Below are 20,303 nucleotides of genomic sequence, written 5' to 3' on the forward strand. Positions count from 1 at the left end.
ACAGGAAGTTAACAAAACAGATGAATGAGGCTGTAGAAAAATTCAAGGCAGAAATAATCTCCCAGGTATCTACAGAGATGGTGAGCAGAGTGAAAGACATGTTTAGAGGCTCAAGAACAGAAACAGATTTAAAAAAATAGATGATCTCAGAAACATGCTGGAAGCCATGAATACCCAACATAAGAAAGAAATGGAATCCATGAAACAGATTCAAACAGATATTCAGGAGATTAATATGATATAGTTTATGGAGGATAAATTCAGATTATTTCTCATTTCCTCATTTTCTTTTAATGGGCTTCTTAATTGTGAAATACATATCAACCATAATATTGAACCACAGGAGACATAATCCAACAGTTTGTTTTAATGGGTATAATGTATTGGCACATTGTATTTATTAGGGTAATGGAAAAATCATATAAAAGAAATGGTTACAAAATTCTACTGTAGTGATAACTGTTTTAGAGCATTTGGAAGTCTTGTGATAGAAACAGGAGTCGTAGACTTCCAATCACTTGGCTTGTCTTATGGTTCCACACTAGTGGAAGAAAGTCAGCTTTTGCTCAGAGAGAACAATAGTCAGTATCACTCAGTGTCTGAGAAAAAATTTCCTCCTTTGAATCACTCATCCATTATTAAGCATGTTCTCCTGGAACAGTCATCAACGAATCAATAAAATATATCTCCTCTGTTATCAGTAGTCTATCCCTTGAGGCTATCTTTCTTGGTTTTATAATTCATCACTTTTAGCAAGGCATCTTTCTCCTCTAGAGAGAAAACTAACACCTAGTCGGGAAATTTAGTTTGACCTTTTCTAAAATATTAACATGCCCTCAGAACAGTCACTATAACCTTCCCACATTAGGCAAGTGAAAAAAAGATACTGGAATAAAAATTTACTGCTAAAGTCTTGGTCAAATGAAAATTGAACATCTGTTCGCTAAAAAATAATTAACACTTTTTAAAATAACACCTTTTATGAAAAGTAACATGTCTAAATATGCATATGCATGTTTTCTACTTCACTGCAAGTACAATTCTTAAAAAGCAATGAAATAAACTCTCAGTATACTTTTGATGATAGAGGAGAAAGGAAAAAGGAAAAGGAGACATGAAAAGATGAACTGAAGGATAACTAGTATAAGATTCTACCATTTGTTTTTGAATGAATTATATAGATTCTTCTTAGAACCAAACATATTGCCTATAAGACTTTAAAAACTTTCACTACACGGCCAGGGATTTAGCTCAGTGGTTCCGCTGCCTGCCTTGCAAGAGCAAGGTCCCAAGTTTGATCGCTGGTACCAAAAAAGAAAAAAAATTTCTCTACACAACTCTATAACACTTTTATAGTCTCATGATTCACTGGAATCGTATTAAAAACTCCAACTACATGCACTGAACTCCTTAACATTTTCCTTAAATATACCTTCAAGTGTTTTACATTTGTCCACAATAGCACGCTAGTTGTTAATTATTTGGGGGGGGGGTAGGGCTGCAGCAACAGCTTTACTTAGTAACTTTTCCTAGGAAATTTCTGAAAAATTCAATGTTTGAACTCCTTCAAAGAATAGGGCTAGAAGACTAAACTGTGGCATCCTTTGTAGACAGTGAAGAATATGAAAAAGAAAAATTTTTTATTCAGCGTCTAGTAGGTACCAGGCAATTTTACATGTACTATATCGTTTACTGTTCACAGTTAACCTTTAAGAGTAGGTGCAATTATTAATACAATACATAGATTATGACACAGACATAGAGATTACATAATTAGCCAAGCTCACAGTCACACTGCTGGTTAGTGTCAGAGGCAAAATTCAAATTTAGCTTCCTTTTTCTCCAAAGCACATGTTATTGACACTTTGTCACACAGATAATTTTCTACATTAAGATAAAATGAAATATGGTGATCTGTCCTTCAGTTGGATATTGCTGTTTTCATTTTTGAACTGAATTATCTTCTTTTTCACATACTTCTGCTATATGTAACTATCAAGGCAGGGTGGGAAATATAACATCAACTGCTTCCATGCTCATTAATAGCCTTCCTATTTCTAAGAAATAGGAATTTAGTGCAAAATCATGCATTCATCCATGAAAGTCATACCTCCTGGCTCATTTTCTTTCTTAGTTCTTTAGTGAACCTAGACTATATCACTGTGTTATCCATCAATAATTTGAGGTAAAAGGAAGGAAGAAAAGGAAAATCAGGACACAGTGAGGTTTTACAGAAGTGAGACAAGATCAAGAAAGATGAAAAAAGAGGAAGAATTACCTTCACAAAGACGAAAAGAAAGTCTTAATACACTGTGGCCATGAAGGGAGTTTTCTTGGTGATTTTAGTGACCCCTCACTTCCATTTCTGTAAACTCAGAAATGTGGCTCAATTGACAGCCCCATGACTCTGTCTATGCATTTGCTAGTTTGTAGTTACATACTGTATTATCCCAGGGTTGGGAAATGAGCCATAATCCAGTTTAAATACTACTGACTTATTGATTGAGCTCTTCAACTAAGCATGCATGTTGCGACAAAAGAGCAGTCTTGTGTAGTGTTTAGAATACTCACTCAATCTGGACATGCATCTGCATTATTCTCACAACATTTTTCAGTCTGCTATCAGAAAGTATGAAATTTATGATGGATGTATGCAGCTTTCTAAAGAAATTATTAAGGTTATAGGGAAGTATTAAGGTTGTCAAAAAGTATTAAAGTTATGATAGAAACACACAAAGACTAGTCTTATGGAGTTTTATAAAGCATGAGATTGTTATGAAAATGCAAATAATGTCCATTTTCCTTTTTCCAAGCCACAGACAGGTTTCACTTCCATAGGTTTAAAAAAATCCCTCTTATTTGTATATACATCTGAACCACTGCAGAGATAAATGGTACAACCAACAGTGTAGTTTCAGAATGAGCCAAATGCCTAACAAAGTTCAGTTAGAAGGGGAAATGATAGACAGGTGTATGTGCATGATCACTCACACCAAAAGCCAAATGCTATCCCTAAATTTTAGTAAAGATTAACAACAATAATAACACAGCTAGCATTTACTCACTACATATTTTATATCTGTGCATATTTTCATATTACAGTACATCTGAAGTATTTTATCTGTCCACATCTCTTTTATTTTCATCAAAACAATTCTACAAGGCTGTACCTTTAGTAGCCCCATTTTACAGACAAGGAGAGTGAGATTAAGCTACCATTGGAACTTGCCCAATACTACAGATTTGGCATTAGTCAGCTGGGACTCAAATACAAGATTTTCTTTTCTTTTTTTTCCTGTTACATAAAAATCCAACTTTATTGAACATAGGAATAGATGGACTTTCAAATTAATTATTTTTGCTTTATGGTTATTAGACATCTGTAACTTACAGGCAAGCAAATACTTTTGTTTTCTACCTCCTAGCTGAACAAAAACACACATAATGTATTGTTTTCTTTAGACAAGACTTTCTGACCTCAAAGCCTGCTATATTGTTTTACACCAGCACCACAGGAATAGGAATTGTCAGTCCTGAGACAACTCCTTAGTGACTTAGGATTTACTTCTTACATAGCCTGTGTTTCTTACACAGGAAACACAATGAATGCATTCACTATGTATTGCAAACCTGTACTAATTAAAATAATAATAATGACAAATAAGTGGGGAGAAAGAAGAAAGGCATAAAAACGGAAAAGCTGTTATCTTAAATGCCTGTACTGCCATGCATATTTAAATTGGTTCAGCCTTCAGTGTCCCATTGCAAACAATACAAAGATCATTCCTAGAAGTGAACTTGTATGGAAAATCTTTGTTGTGTGTTTTACAAGTTGAACACACTAATGTATACCTTCCTTGGTTTCATAGTACCATCCCTGCCATAATCCAATGAAACCAGTGGATGCAGGTTTGCATTAGCCTGGGGAGGTAGGCATGCATCTCTTTTGTGTATGACAGGTGTGCTGACAAAGACCTCATCTGGCTGTATGAACACCTTATACCACAAAACAGCTGAGAGGAAATTTATACTTCTTTAGAAATTTTAGTAGAGGTCAGCTTACAGAAAAGAGAGAAACAGACACAGAGAGAGACAGAGACATAGAGAGAGACAGTCACATAGAGAGAGAGAGACAGAAAAAGAGAGATAAACAGAGACAGAGACAGAGAGACAGAGACAGAGACAGAGACAGGCAGGTAGGCAGAAAGTTCAAAACCCTCCAGTTGACATGTCTGTGAGTCTAGTGCTTTACTGTCTGGATTTCCCTATGTGTGCAGGCTGAGTGGCTACAGGAGGTTGACCCCCTTCCCTCTCAGAAGAGTTCCACACAGTCATGTTTCTCTGGGGAGCATAGTGAACTGATTCTAATAACAGTATCTGTAATACAGTGCATGCCTATTCTGTTCTGAGAACTTCTAGAATTACAAAACACAAGTATTCCAAACCAGCATACATCTTAGCGCTCCTGGGCTGTTATAGCTGCAGAACACTCATGTTCACCTGAATTGTTCAGTTTCCACTTAGGCCCTCTCAGCTTTGCTTTTAAGTATAGGTTTTATTTGATTGTATGTTGATTTTCTTTAAACAAGACAAAACTTATAGAGCAAAACAAAAGACAATAGGAAACAAGGAAACAGATCTTTTGCTGTAGGGAAGGAGACCAAAAGATGGAGGGAGGGGAGAGGGAGAGGAGGGGAAGATGAAGAAAAAAAGAATTAAAATGTTACGTATGTGGGTGTCAGTGCCTCACGATGAACGTGATCGCTAGGTACTGCAAACATTTACTGATGAAACAAAAAGAATCTGTGAGTGAGAAGCCCAAGATGCCCTGTCCTTCCATCCATGTGACTGAGCACACCTCAAGGAGTTCCTGTGCCCTTTCCCTCACCACCCTGAGGCGCATGGGTCTTCTCAGGCCTTCTCCATGGGGTGGGGGTGGGGGACAGAGCAGGATGGTTTTGCCACCAGTGAATCTGTGGGTAATCTGACACAACCCCTCACAGGCAAGAAAATTCTTCACAGCATCTTGTTTATGTTTCACAATCATAAGCTTTTTGTATCTGGTCTACAATAAAACCATGTTTGTTTAACTGTCAATATGAAAAGGTTTTCCCTCAGAATCCATAAGTCAAAGTGGATATTGCATGAATTGCTCCCAATTTATGCCTCAAGTTCACACTACCCCTAGAATACTGTGGCACTCCTGGTGCCACGAAACTGTACTTAAAAGCACTGATATCAATCTCTATAGCACTACTAACCCCAAGTTATGCAATCAGCCTAAAGTACTACAGTTGAATACACACATCTACCCCTTATTCTACAAGACCACATCTGAAGCAACTTTCATCAAAGCAAATTATTTTTCTGAAAGTCTTCTGTTATAAAATCAATGATGAATTATTATAAGAAAAAACCTTTGAAAACCAAGTTAAACACTTTTTAAAGAGATGTTTCTGATATTGATTTTGGTAAGATAGATATTAAAACATTAAAATGAATAGAATCACATTCCTCACACAGAAGTTACTTTTATGTCATTTTCTCCCTTGAAAATACACATCTCCTAGAATACAACATGCTCACCTGCTCCCGTCTTCCATCCCTCCATCCCCTCTTATTCCTTTTGTGTTTTTTTCCTTTCTTATTTATATTGTCTAGTAGAGGTAAATTATAAGGTTCTATTTTTATCTTCAGTGACTCTAATCTGAATTTCTTTTTTTATTTTATGATTCAAATTATGTAAAGTGAATTGATATATTCTTTGTTTCTTCTCTAAACTTAAAACATCCATTTTAAGCTTACTTAAAAGAAAATATTCCCATAGCAGTAAAGAAGCAGAAAATATGGAATATAAATTCAGCAAATTTAGGTTCATCTGATATTTGTACCTGTTAAAACAGTATATGTGCCTAGGATTTAGCTCAGTGGTAACACACCTGCCTCACAAGCGCAAGGTCCTGCAAGGTCCTGAGTTCAATTCCCAGTACCAAAAACTAAACAAACAACAAACACCAGTATATGTACCTAGATCTCCTCACCACAAAAAGTTGAGAATAATGCATAGACCCCTATCTTTCACCATTTACTAAACTAAAATTGAAGTGGATTAAAGATCTAAATATTAAAACAGAAACACTAAACTTGCTGGAAAATAAGTCAGGTAGAACTCTAGAAGACATTGGCATAGGAAAAACTTTATGAACAAATCCTCAGTAGCATGGAAACTAGCACAAAGAATCAACAACTGGGATCTCATCTTATTAAAAAGCTTCTGCACTGCAAGAGAAATCACCAACAGAGCTAAGAGACAACCTACAATGTGGGAAAAAAATTTTACCAGCTGTTCCTCAGACAAAGGTATAATAATTAGAATATATAAAGAACTCAAAAAAATCAGACCTCCCAAATTGAAAGACCCAATTCAAAAATGAGCATCTGAACTGAACAGAGATTTCTCAGACAAAGAAGAAAAAGAAGCAAATAAACATATGAAAAAGTGTTCAACATCACTGGTCATTTGCGAGATGCAGATGAAAACAATGCTGAGATTCCACCTCACCCCAGAAAGAATGGCTGCTATCAAGAAATCAACCAATAACAAATGATGGCGGGGTTGTGGGGAGAAAGGAACCCTTCTTCATTGTTGGTGGGAGTGTAGACTGGTGCAACCACTGTGGAAATCAATATGGAGATACCTCAAACAACTAGGATTAGAAGTCCCATTTGACCCAGCTATTCCTCCTAATTCCCAAAAGAATTAAGAGAATCATACCACAGTGATATATGCTCACCCATATAGCAGCACAGTTTGTAATAGCAAAAACTTGGAAACAGCCCAATTGCCCATCAACTGGAGACTGGAGAAAGAAGATGTGATTTTTTTTATAAAATAGAGTACTACACAGCCATAAAGAAGGAGAAACTAGAGACATTTATAGCAAAGTGATACACATTGAGGCCATACTCTTAAATGAAATAAACAGGACACACATGTGTAAATACCAAATAGTTTCTCTGGTATGAAAAACTAAAAGTGTAAATAAGGATCAAAATATATTGTTGATATTGTAAAACAAATAAATTCTTTGCAAATATAGCAGCTTAAGTTAATTTCAAAGTTTTCAGCTGGTTTTGTTCACATTCCAGAGCTCTTGATTTTATTCCTGATGGAATCAGAAGGCTTCAAATTCAGCATGATGATCTCTCTGAGGCAACAGACCCTTGCCTGAGGATAATGATTCCATGTGAGAATCTGCAGGCATGGACCCTGTACATTCCTTGAAGCACAGGGCACACGCAAGCATTGAGCAAGACATCCTCACCTGGATTGGCCGGCACACAGGCACAGGAGAAGCGGGTGTTGTAGCCCACTTTAAAGTGGGAGTTGATGGGGTAGTAATCTGCCAGCTTGATCATCTTCTTGAAAGCATCATAGATAAAGATGAAACTGATCAGAGAAGAGAAGCCCTCTTCCGTGAAGCGAGTAAAATACTGGACCAAGAAGCTGGCATCCGTGGCTACCAAAATAAGACACAGGAAGGCTGACCACAGGCCAATCCAAAGGCGAAACTCCAAGTAGTCAAAATTATGGTCCCTGGAAAGAGGAAAGAAATGCATTTAGACTCCTTTTTGGTAAAACATACAGAATATAAAACTATCAGATACCCACAGAATAATGGCTAAAAACACAAAATCTCTTTGAGCCATTAGATACAAAGCTCAATTTCATCCAGAAAGTTTTAAGTTTAAAGATTTTGTCTAGTGGCATTACTGTGCTACCTTAAAGAGATAATTTTAGAAGTCTGAGTAAAGCACATGGAAAGAAGTCATACCATGTGTATATGAGTAAGTCGTCTATTTTCTCATTCAAAAATATGGTCCCTGTATTCACAGAATTTGCAAAGTAAACAATTTGAACATACAACACTGGCACCTGGTATGTGTTTAATAAGTGTCGATTTTACTGGTTAACGAGGACATTAGCTCAATATGCTGTGTCCCCAAGTCACCGCAGTCTATTGAGAGAGACAAATTGATAAACATCATAAAATAATAAGTGACAGTGTCATGGTAAAATGAGTAATTAATTCTAGCAGGGAGGATGGATGAAGTTGATGAAAAAGCTCAGGGTGTTCAAGCATAAATAGGGACTTTCCAGACGAGGTAAAAAGGTATAGGGTATCGGACAGCAGACAACATCCATGTGAAGAGAGGGCCAGCAACAAGGCAGACAGCAACAGACATGTGGGCTGCTGTCGGGCCCAGAGAGGCCATTTGGCTGTGCCAGCCCACACACATCTCACGAGGTTGCCCAAAGACACTACACCCTTTCTCTGAAAGGAGTGTGAAGTTATCTTATGACCACTTAGTCCCAGGCAGACTTAACAGCCCACCTCCATCTACAGAGGTTATGTAGTCTCTCAATGTCTCTCCCATTTCTTACATGTGAATTAGTTCAAGACACACAACTAGGGAAAGATGGGTCAAGTGTTGACATTTTATGATTTTATACTGATTCTTTTAAAATTAAGTGGAGAGGAGCATATCACAATCTTTAAATTTATCTGGGATTAAAAAGCAGATAGTATCACTTCTTGCCCAGAAACCAAAGACTATGCATGCTTGAAGCTTTCCAGTCTGGCTTTCAAACAATGGGTTTCTTATGACTGCTAGTGATGAACTTAGCACCGTCTGAGGCCTGTCTTCACTTTCCTTCCCGCTGACCCAGTTGGTACCACAGGTACGAACTGCCTGATGACAACCTCTGACCTGACATCTATACTTGACACCTATGCTTGCCCTGATCAACTCCAGTTCTGTACTACAACCAAAACGATCTCTTTAAATGCAAATCAGATATCTCGGCTTAAAATTGCTCAATGGTTTCCCACTGCTCGTAGAATAAAACTTAAATTCCTTATCTAGTGCAGTGCCACTCAGTAGGAGGGGCTTGGGAAAGACAGGGTGGGTGCTGGGTGAATGAACACAGGCCTATGGCTTAGGACTTGCTGCTGCCATGACTCACAGGGCCCTGTGAACTATCACATGGAATGAGGGAATGGCTATGCCTGTGCTAGCTGAAAATCAGAGGAGATTAGAAGTCAAACTGTCTTAGATACTGTGATGGTTACATTTGTGTGAACTTCTCTGGACTACAGGGTGCCCAGATATTTGACCAAACATTACTCAGTGTATTTCTGTGAAGGTGTTTTTGGAGAGATTAACATGTAAATTGGTTTATTTATAGGAAGCAGATGATTCTCCATAATTCTCATCCAATCAGTTGAAAGTTAAATAGAACAAAAAGGCTGGCCTCTCCAGAGACAAAAGAGAATTCAACAGTCAACTATCTTTGAGCTTCATCAGCAACATTAGCTCTTCTGGCTCTACTGCAAACAGCCTTCAGACTCAAACAGAAACACCAGTTCTCCTGGGCTTCCAGCCTGCCAGCCTGCTTTGCAGATTTTGGACTTGCCAACCCACAAAATCACCAACCAGTTCTTTAGAATAGATGTCTTTCTGCATATGCATCTTATGGGTTCTGTTTCTCCAATGTCCAGATGAATACAGATACCAGTTTGTCAACTATACCTCATTTTATACATGAAGACACCAAAGCCAATGGAAATTAAATCATTTATCCAATGTCAATATTTTAATGGAAAAGTTGAACCAGAAACTAAAGCTCTTGATTCTTGGACTGGTCCTTTTAAAAATTACACAATAGTCTCCCCCACCACCACCATATGAGATGTATTTATCTCAGTATAGGTTAGGCATTAATGTTATTTCCCTTCTCATCTCATCAAATCACATGAATTGGAAAACACTGCCAGAGCAGATATTAACAGTAAAGAAGAATGCTATCTCCTATAGATTTCCTGAGACTTTTTGAAGATAGTTTTTCCATTTCTTTCCAGTACTGTGTGTGTGTGTCTACAATCCTAGTGCTTAATCCTATGCACATCCTCATGAAATAAGCATACTACTGGTAAAGTTTAGTTCTAGTAATAAATTATCTAGTTGAGATATTCTCTAAGAGACTTACTTCATACTTCAATGAGAATGACTCAAAATATCACTAAAACCCATGGCATTTGGTATGAAAGTGATATGCTGTGATGAGCAGAAGGAGCAATACGAGAAGAGAAACTTTTAAGCAAGTTGATGATCTGAAATGACTGTACTAAACTTACAAAACAAGGATTTACCTATATCTCTAAAAATGGTAAGATATGTTGGGGAAGATCTTGGCAAGACAAAGTAAAACAGTTTCTTTACTGAAGAAACTCTGATATACTGCAGGGTGCTGAAGCAGAAAGTGAATTATCATGAGGGAAATGTAATAGACAGCATTTCCCAGACTGATTGGGGACCCAGAAACTTTTTCCATGGAGTATCTAATGCACCTAGTAATGGATCAAACACATTTCGGGAAAGAGTGATCAACAAGATACTTGGATCTAAATAAAGATTTGTAATTGAACAAATTCATATCGTGTAAATAATGTGCTTGCCAGATATTATTTAGTGATTGATTTATTTCTGATTGCTTTATAACTGTTTCCAAATATTGTAAATTACTTGGAATGATATAATAATAAAACAAGAGCAAAAGTGAAATAGGAACTTGCTTAGTAAAGGAACTAATCTCTATCCTACAATTATTAAAGCAAACCCGGATGCAAAACATTTTCTGTAGATTAAGGCTCTGAGCACATTTTATCCAATAAATCTCGCTGAAAGGGCTTGCATGTTTGTTCCTGCTTATAGTACATGCTTGTTTAATCTTTGCACAAAGGCTTTCTTGTCTCACAAAATGTTTTCTTAAACATATAAAAACTGTTTGACTCTTTCTATAAAGTGACATGAATAAAATTCTTTCCAATATTCTCTTCAGAATTATGATGGAAGAGAGATTTGTAATAATGATCTACAGAGAACTCTCAAAATTATTTAAAAATTTGGAACTTTAAATTTTCAGAAGTCTCTTGCTGTTCTGAACCCAGTTTTCAAAGAAAGAAAAAGAAACTGATTCCAAATTCTTATTCACTCCTTTATTTTTGTGATCATTTTTCATAACACATACAGTTGAAAGGCTCTATGTGAGTCCTTAAATCCAGGAGGTACTACGTAGGTAAACAGTATTCTAAAATTAATTTCTTAAAATGTCCAATATCAGAACATGGTCATCGAACAAGAAGTGCTAGCAAGGCTTATGAAATTCTACAATCTAAGGATTGAGATCTGCTACTAAAAGTAATTCTTTCTTAGCAATATCAAGTATAATAGAAAGAGACCAGAATACCAAATTTTATTTTGAATCTGTTGTGTGTTAAAATGGCCACTTACATAACTCAACATTCCCCTTCTTGGAATGACCCATCAATTTCTAAAAGAAAACAGTGATGTTGTTATTGTCATGCTGACTAGCAGCATCTCATAACTCCTTTACAGGCCTGAGCTCTGGAACCAGAAGGCAGGAATTCCAATCCCAGCCCCACCCTCCACTGATGATGGAACACTTGGCAATTTAACTGCTTACTCAGTGCCTGCCTTTCCACCTATAAAACAAGATACAGTCCCTGCCTCACAGAACTGCTACATGAATTAATTGGGTTAGCATATGTAAAGTGCTAGGATGATGCTCGCTCAGTAAATGTCAGTTAGGGTTCAGCCGAGCCCTGAGAGCTGTGCTGAGCGAAGAGTCCTGGAACTGGTGCTGGGGACCATTGGACAGGTAAAGAAAATCTTGTCTTTTTCATTACTGAACAAGTGACTTTAAACCAGCGTCATCTCTTTAGTAGTCTACCAGTTAGGGTTATGGCAGGAAATGGCATGTTCACATGGGATTCTAAGGAAAACTCAGTGAATGGGCCATTTACAAAGGAAAGTGTGGTACTGCAGGGCCAGTAATGGCAAGAAGCCATCATTCACTCCAGATCTGAAAAAGTCCAAGGAAGTTATGGAGTCACCAGAGCCTAGAGCAGGGAGAGGGCCACCTGACAGGGGCAGAAGTCCTAGGGGATAAGCCACCACCACACTGCTGTGCGAAAGCAGAGAACAGGGAGAAAGAGGGGGACACACTAGGCCTCTTGCTCCCTTCCTGTCCTGCTGCAGCTCCCCATTGGCCAAACTCAAAGGAGCCAGAGAGCAAACGGGCTGGGGGTGGTGGTCCTCAGGGGTCAGCTCCCTGGGGCACAAAGCATATGAAAAGAGAATAATCGAAAGAGCAAGTATAAAACACAACAGATGAGCCTCAGTTGAATCAAATGTAAAATGAATCTGGACTACATAATTTTTAAGGTTCCTTTTATTTTGAAATCTTAAACATTCCAGCTTTCTGACTGATTCTTGCATCTACCTAGTTATTATTCAGTGCTTTACTTGGACTATAAATGTTTACAGTTAAACAATTCTAGTTTAGAATTAGGTATATATATATATAAAAAATATAGATATATAGATATACACACATACTTGCTGAAATTAAATAGAAGCCTCTCAAAAACTAAGACAGGTCCTGTGCTGCTCAAAATAGTGAGTGGTTGACCAGCAAAAAGGCAAAAGACAGCTCCAGAGACAGCAGTGCCCAGGAAGCTCTCCAACACGCCCTAAAAGACAGAAAATACAAGTGTTAAATGAAACACATCTTTTTTCTTCTCCTGTGCTATGTCAGCAGGAAAAGAAGCTGCATGAGTATATTACGATGAGGTCCCCAGCAAACACTTCAAGAGTGAATAGTAGGAACACTCTGCCACTTATGTCAGCTTAAAACTAGTGCTTTCTCTCCGTCCCACAGGTTGGCTATTCCTATGAATTGTAACAACTGTAACAATTGATAAGTAGAAGGCAAAAGATGGCTTTGATCTTTAGTAAAATTAACTTTGCCATAAGGAAGGATAAATTTGAATCATCTGTATGGAAATGGATGCGCCTTGAGACCATAATGTTAAGTGAAATAAATCAGACACATAAGCTTAAATATTGTATACTTTCTCTCACATCAGAAACCCAAATTATAAACAAAGAGCAAAATAAAAGATAATAGGAAGTAGGAAGACAGGCCTTTCTCAAAAAGGAAGATCAAGAGATGGGGGGAGAAAGGGATGAAAAATGGAATTGAGATGTGTTATGTACACGCACCAACTGCACACAAGGAATGTGATCATTACATAACGCAAATATGGACTAATAAAAATAAAAACTGAAAAATGAGTTGCAGGTAATATCAATAAAACCACATTATATAATCCCACCAAATGGGTGGAACTGACTTGGTACTTCAGGTACATTTTTCTCTTGTAGTCACCTTCAGTGTTTGTGTCATCCCAATTTCACACTGTACGAATGGAAACACAGAAAGGTATTTCATAATGGAAAGGGGAGGAAAGCGGAGCAAGAAAATGATTTACATTCTATCCTGCCAATTTCTGTGGTATCAATTTCAAAAAAAAAAAACTCACTACATACATGATGTTCAATGTAAACTTATACAAAAGCTTTAATTAACTGATCTCTAAAAGAAATAAATGTACAGATATGAACAGTTAAACCTTTGTGGCCACAACACCTTGGAGTTATATCTCTGGAAATTAATCTGTCATTTCCTTTTGTACAGCAAAACAAAGAAACACATGTCATGAGACATATGTAACACATGTTCCAAACTGACCTTAACCTATTATATTTTCTTTTTTGCCTTTTGCACTGGGGATTGAACCTGGGGCCCTGCTACATATTATGCAGTGCTCTAGTATGGAGCTACATCCCCACGCCCTTTATTTTTTCTTTTTTTAAATTTTTATTTTGAGGTCAAGTTTCCCTAAGTTGCTGGGGCTAGCCTTGAGCTTGAGATCTTCCTACATCAGCCTCCCCAGAAGCTGGATCAAGGGCATCCACCACCATACCAGGTTTGGCCCTAACTTTCTTAATTACATCATTCAGTACTAATGGTTTTGATGATAGCAAACTAATTTGTTTCCTATACTTTTCACTATTTCAAATATCAGCTAGAAAAGCACATGTGTATTTGGTGTATTTGCAGACTGGCCTTTTTAATTACTATATTTTCTCAAGGGAGAGTTTTTAATTGTAAAGAGATGACAGAGACCATTTATTCATACATAAACCATAGATCTGAACAGTAAAATTTGTAAGACCAAGTATTTTTCAAGTGAATGAATAAATTCTATAGATTTAAAGGGTATGGTAATATAAATATATAAATAATAAAATATAGATTAATTTACCTAGTGCAGCAAAATTATGTGATGTCTGTAATGCCATGTATATTTAAATATTATAGGAAAGTTTCCCTCATCAATTCAACAATAAAGTAGCTGTTCTTAAAAATATGGCCTACATTACATAAAACCACCTCATAGTCTACACAACCCCAGCCTACACTGGGGCAAGTAGACTTCTGGAAAATCTGAGGTCTCCTCAGTTATTGTCTGGGTTTTTAACTCCAAAAAGCAGCCTGTTGGCCTGCCAGCCTCACTGCACTGCCTCTTTCCACTGCCCCAAAAATTCTCTAGCAACTTTTCATCCACTTACCATTTTAGAGAAAATTTAATTCATAGGAAATGTTTAGGAAGAAATTGGTTTTAATGATCAACATAGGGAACTTACTAATACTAACTCCCTTCTCCGTTCAAAAGCCATGCTTGGAGGTTCTCACTGCAATGATTACTCAAAATATTTTTATACTACTTCAGAGCTACACACATTCTCCTGAGAGTGACACTGGCAGCAGCAAGTCCTATTAAGGTCAGAGTTTGGTTCAGAAAGCAGGTGATACCCCTTAGAGTAGCACTAGAAAATAATGAAGTTGGGGTGGTGATGGGGAGGCCCAAGAGCTGCCACAGGGTAAGACTGGCTTCTCAAATGGTTAGTGAGTCCACTCTGACAGTTCATGGAGATGTCCAGGCATGAAATCTGCCAGGAGGGACTGGCAAGGCCTCCACTTATGTAGATGTGAGTTTCAGAGCATGACTGAGGGGTCATCGCACTATTCAAAGCCATTCTGCCTCATTCTTTTATAGAGGAACAGAATCAGAATAGCAAGATGCATTTACCCAGAAAACACAGCAAAAGATTTCCTTGTCCCCCCAAATAGCACTTGTCTTGATTTGCTAAGTGCTTCGAAATTGAGGTTCAGGGGATCAGATGATATGAACACCCCACATGGCACAAGGACTCTGGCTCATACACCTGCCCAGTCACACCTTGTCCTTGGCGAGGGTAAAGCTGTGTCTCTGGCTCCAACTGTCTCAGTCATGCAGCTTTTTACCTCCTATGCACATACAATAGACTTTTCATACCTTTATAGTGTTTTTTTACAACATATATGAAGGATTAAGCACTTGAAAGCTCCAGGTGGCAGGAAAAGCCACACCCTAGCTTCACATGGTAGATGAAGAAAGACTGCATCATTCTTCATCAGGCTCAGAGGAATGCCTATTTTTCATCATTACTGCAAGATCGAAACATTGCTCAGATTGGACATAAGGAAGAAAGGAGGAATATGGAATTTAGGATTCTCAACTTGACATAGCTATTTACCACTGTAGGGGCAAGAACAGGATCTCCCAGCATCTTCCATGTTTCTTCTCCTTTCATCATGCTATTACCTCCCCTCCACATCCTCCGCAGGTACTCAGGAAATGCTAGGACCTGGAGAAGCCATTCTCAAGTGACATCCTAGATCCAGTTAACAAAGGCCAACAACCACTGCTGCTCATTCAGGAATAATAGCAAATAATTTTTCCAGAAAATGGCTTTGGTTCATAAAAGTCTCCTGACATTCAAAGGTAGACTATTTTTACTTCAGTACTTTGTCCTTTGGTAAGTGCTACAGATTCCATTCTGTGACTGATAATTTTGAAACAGAGACAGGTGATTTATTATACACATTGCCCTGGAAGCTTGCTCAAACTCAGAGATGCTTCCAGCATATCTGAGGAAAGAACTATTTTCACATTTTGACATGTTCTTCTTCACAATACAGAAATTTTAAAAATAATCTAACATAATGAATAACTGTAACTAGAGTTGAAAGCAAATTACAAAGTGAACTATCAGAAATCTCTTTTCTGATTTACTATATTCAGTGTTTGCTGATACATTTTTTAAAGAAAAACACTGTGTATCTGTCTTTAAGTAGGTGTGGCCGCAAGTCATGAAGACCTATCTATAGCTTACTTCTCAGAGGAATGAACTCAAACTCAACAGCAATTTCTGAGAGTGCAGATGGCTGAGCTCTGAGCTGTGGCAGATCAGGGGCCACAAAGTGCTCTGGGCCATTCTGGTTAGGCTTCATCTTATTCAAACAGATGACACCAACTGTGGATGGGCAGAAGGGGCAAACAACTGGCTGCCAGAAAACCCGAAACCTGGACTGCTCAGCCACCAAAGAGCTGGTGATCTTATAATATCTCTTTGCCTCTGTTGATTTTAGTTTCTTAATGCAAGATTAAAAAAATTGAGATGATACAGGAAAGCAATGGAGGCTCCAGTCAGACAGCCCCACACTGACATCCAGACCATATCATTTCCTCCCTCAAAGACTTTAAACTACTTCATCTCTCTATACCTGAGGTTAGGACACAAGTTAAATCAGATGATGTATGGAAGGCGCTCAGCACAGTCTCTGATGGATGAAACCTTCTGGGACAACAGTAACCACATACACAATGTACCCATTTAGATAGAAGAGGAAGAAGTAGAAGAGATGGTCTCTAAGATCTCTCCTAGGGAGCTTAGCACAAGGGGTGTGTCTTGGAGTTATAGGTATCTGAGTTAAAATTTTAGTTCCACCACTTACCTCTCCAAATCCTAATTCTCTCTTCTGTGAAATCAGTGACTAGCTCAGAAGATATTTGGACTAAATAAAATAATAACATATAAAAATCTCAGAATAAAGTGCAGTACAAAGCAGAGATACAATATAATGTTTGTTTCCTTTCCCTTGCTGCCTCCCATTCCTTCCACCCAGCCTGTTTCTATTATTTTTCTTTCCTTCAAGAGAGGAAAAAGATGGAAAGTCAAAAAGAGTGACATGAAAAGAAAAGATGACAATTAGTTCTCCAGGTGTGGGGGGGCGGGGGGGGTGCCCTTTGTGCTCAGTTGTACTTCCTAGGGCAAATTCTAAATCAAAACAAGCTGGGTTGGGGGTGGGGATCCCACTACTGCCACTGAAAGTTGCTTCTTTCATTAAAGCCAGCCCTAATAAGTAGTGTGTCTTCTTTTACAGCAGTAAAGTCAAAATCCACATCTAAAACAACTTGTGATTACTTTTCTGCTTGCGTGAGAATATGACAGTAAGCCAGAGATGGCCTCTGTCTTTCACTACAGCCAAGGAAATTAGGACAAGTCCCAAAATAGTATAATCAAAAGTAAAAGAAATTAAACCATATGAGCAAAGATTCTAAACATATAAAATCTAACCATGATTTGTAATAACATTTCATGCATTGAGCTACTACAGCCAAGACTTAAAGGAGACCATTTCCTGTCACGGCTAAGGCAAACAAACACATTTAAGAGAATAAACATTAAAAATTAGAAAAGTATGCTGTCGGGCTGGGGATTTAGCTCAGTGGTTTCGCTGCCTGCTGCACAAGTGCAAGGACCCAAGTTTGATCACCGATACCAAAAAAAAAAAAGAAGAAAAAGAAAAGTATGCTGTCAATTTCAACTTCACTGCAATTTAGTATCTTAATATAACACTAAAGAATGGTTTTTATTGTTTTATGTCCTTTTTATTAAGGACCTTAATATCTGCAGGAATAGTTGCAATCCTGTTTAGGGAGGCTGAGTGGCAATAATGTAAAAAAGTAAAGGCTAAGGAGGAAAGTGGTAGAGCTGCATAAGAAAACAAGAGATTTCCTATTTACCTGATAGTCTGCAACCCAGTAAAATTTGGAAGATAAAATATTTCATTAGCCTTAATTGATAAAGCATTCGCTAACATTACTGGTAGTTCAGGCTTAAAATATTTTTTGTTTCTAAACATAAACAAAGAAATTTTAGCTCATGTTTGTGGTGATTTATATGAACTGTGCAGTATGTGGAATAATACAATTAAATTTCTTTGGATGAGTCTTTGATTCTGAAGGTTAGCCAGGAAAAATGAGCAGCCCAATGTCACTGGAAACAGACAATTGAATCTGAAAAACCTGCATGAGTTTCAATGTCAGGTCCCCAGCATGCACTGGTCCACATGATCAAACAAAAATAGAGAAGAGATGCAAGTATCTAAATCAAATTCAGGTCTCCTGAGAATTACCTTGGAAGCGTTAAAAAAAAAATACTGATTCCTTATCTTCACCTTGAACATGAAATCAGGATCTCTGAATATAAGGCCTAGAGAAAGAGTTTCAAAGTTCTCCGGGTGATTCTCCTGTGGCCCAAATTTGAGATTCATCAATTCAAACAACCCCCCTCCTTCCAAATAGTATTCACAATCAGTTCACAGGACATTCACCCACACTGGGAAGAGATACACATCCCTCAGTTTTTATTTCACCAGAGTACTTGCAGCCCAAATAAATATCATGGATTTCTGTCTTGGGAGATCAATCACCAAGCCCTCTTGCCACCTCCTCTACCCAGTGTGCTCTGTTGTTAGAGGAAGGATCTTTGTTTATGTTACCAGCAGGAACTAAAAACAGGGGAAGATGAAAAATACATTATCTCTCTTCCTGAAGAAAAATATGAGCCCTAAACTTCACCAAAAGAGCTTTGACTTCTATCTAATAAGGATGAGAAAGACATGAGGCCTTATACTTTTTGTTTGAAGAGCTGTGAACATGAATCTGAAACACCAAATGCCAGTATAACCTTACACAAAAATCATTTCCAGATGGATAAAACATTTAAGTGAAAACATAAAAGAACTAAAATATGTGGGTAAATATTTTTCTAATCTTGAGGTAGGAAAGGCCTCTTTAAACTTATCATAAAAAAGAATAAAAAATTTCGACTACACAAAACTTTAAATCTGTACAGCAAAAGAAACCATAAAGAATGTTAAAAGTTATATAGTAGCTCTAGAAAAATATATTATATAATATTTCTAAAAAGAGAAAATATCCTTATTATACAGAGTTCTTATGAGTCAATGAGAAAAAAACTAAATGTCTCAAAAGCAAACTATATCAAGGATCCAAGTATAAGGAAGGCACTGACAGTCAACAAGAATGTGGGAAGATTATCACTCTCACTAAACAGCAAAGAAAGTTAAACTGAGTAAGAACGAGCTATTCTTTTTTAACGCACAGGAGTGACAAACGTGAAAAGGGTAAAATCTGGTTTTTGCAAAGATTATAGGGAATACTGATGTGATGAAATAGCATGTATATGACCTAATTTCTATACTGCCCTATTTCTATACTGATCTATGTACAATACATTGCAACATGAATGACAGGAGGCCACGAGAATGTTGATTATTCTGAGTGATGGGTGTAGGGCAAAATTACCTTCTATATACTTTTCTATATTGTTTCAATATTCTACAATGCATAATTATAACTTATTTTATAAAAAGAAAGCTGTTTTCAAAATAGCTAGAAGCCAAAAAAATATTCAATTTTAGCATCATTTGGGACTCAAATGCTGCCCAAATCCCTATCATTTTCTGATCACCCAAAAAAAAGGGTTGACAAAGGTCTTTCAAATAAAAAAAACAAAACAGGAAAACAAAATACAAATCATTTAACTTCAGTCAAGAAAATTTAATTCAGAACTTAGAAGGTACGTTATTTAAAGTTTCTTTCTCAAAGAAGCAACAGCCAATAAGCTCTTAATGACAACTAAGCAATGGAGAATCCTTTCTTCGTCACTAAATAGGCTTATTTTTGCTGCCCAAAATAACCAAATGTATTATTCCCAGGACTACCCCTACCTAACTTTTTCAAACTAGACTATGCTGCTAGCACAGATTAACATGTCACTTTTACAGCCATTTCAAAAAGGAAATGCATTTTGGTGCTGAAGTGGAACCCTTAGGTAAAGTGAAATTATTGCACATTCTCAATACCATAAAATAATTATCAATTTGCTTTAATTTTGCTGTTGTAAGTTGTAAAGTCTTTGTAAAGAAGTGTTTATGGTATTGAGGAATATTATATGTGCATAAGAAATGATACATTTCCAACTCAAGCAGATTGATTAAAAATTCTCAGCCCAGCAGTATGTTAAAATAAACCCTCAAATTTGGAGATGCCAGCTATAAATGTTCCTTATAATGAGACAAGTTCCCTTAAAATGTGCTCTGTTGGACTCCATAAATA

The 20,303-nt window shown here is 37.3% G+C and overlaps 1 protein-coding gene across 9 annotated transcripts in view; it reads right to left on the minus strand.

Moving 5' to 3' along the window:
- Positions 1–20,303, minus strand: part of Slc4a4 (solute carrier family 4 member 4) — a 393,201-nt gene that overhangs the window by 95,828 nt on the left and 277,070 nt on the right. For all 9 annotated transcript variants that reach the window (XM_087184461.1, XM_087184451.1, XM_087184464.1 and 6 more), the window contains 2 exons: positions 12,484–12,617; positions 7,326–7,597 (listed from right to left, as the gene is read on the minus strand). In XM_087184461.1, the coding sequence (XP_087040587.1) occupies positions 7,326–7,597; positions 12,484–12,617 (406 nt within the window). The remainder of the gene's footprint in view (positions 1–7,325; positions 7,598–12,483; positions 12,618–20,303) is intronic.

The sequence above is a fragment of the Heterocephalus glaber genome, unplaced genomic scaffold, assembly GCF_053883595.1.
Source record: "Heterocephalus glaber isolate CG9 unplaced genomic scaffold, H.glaber_assembly_v1.0 deba00000281, whole genome shotgun sequence".
In the NCBI taxonomy this organism is placed as follows: Eukaryota; Metazoa; Chordata; class Mammalia; order Rodentia; family Bathyergidae; genus Heterocephalus; species Heterocephalus glaber.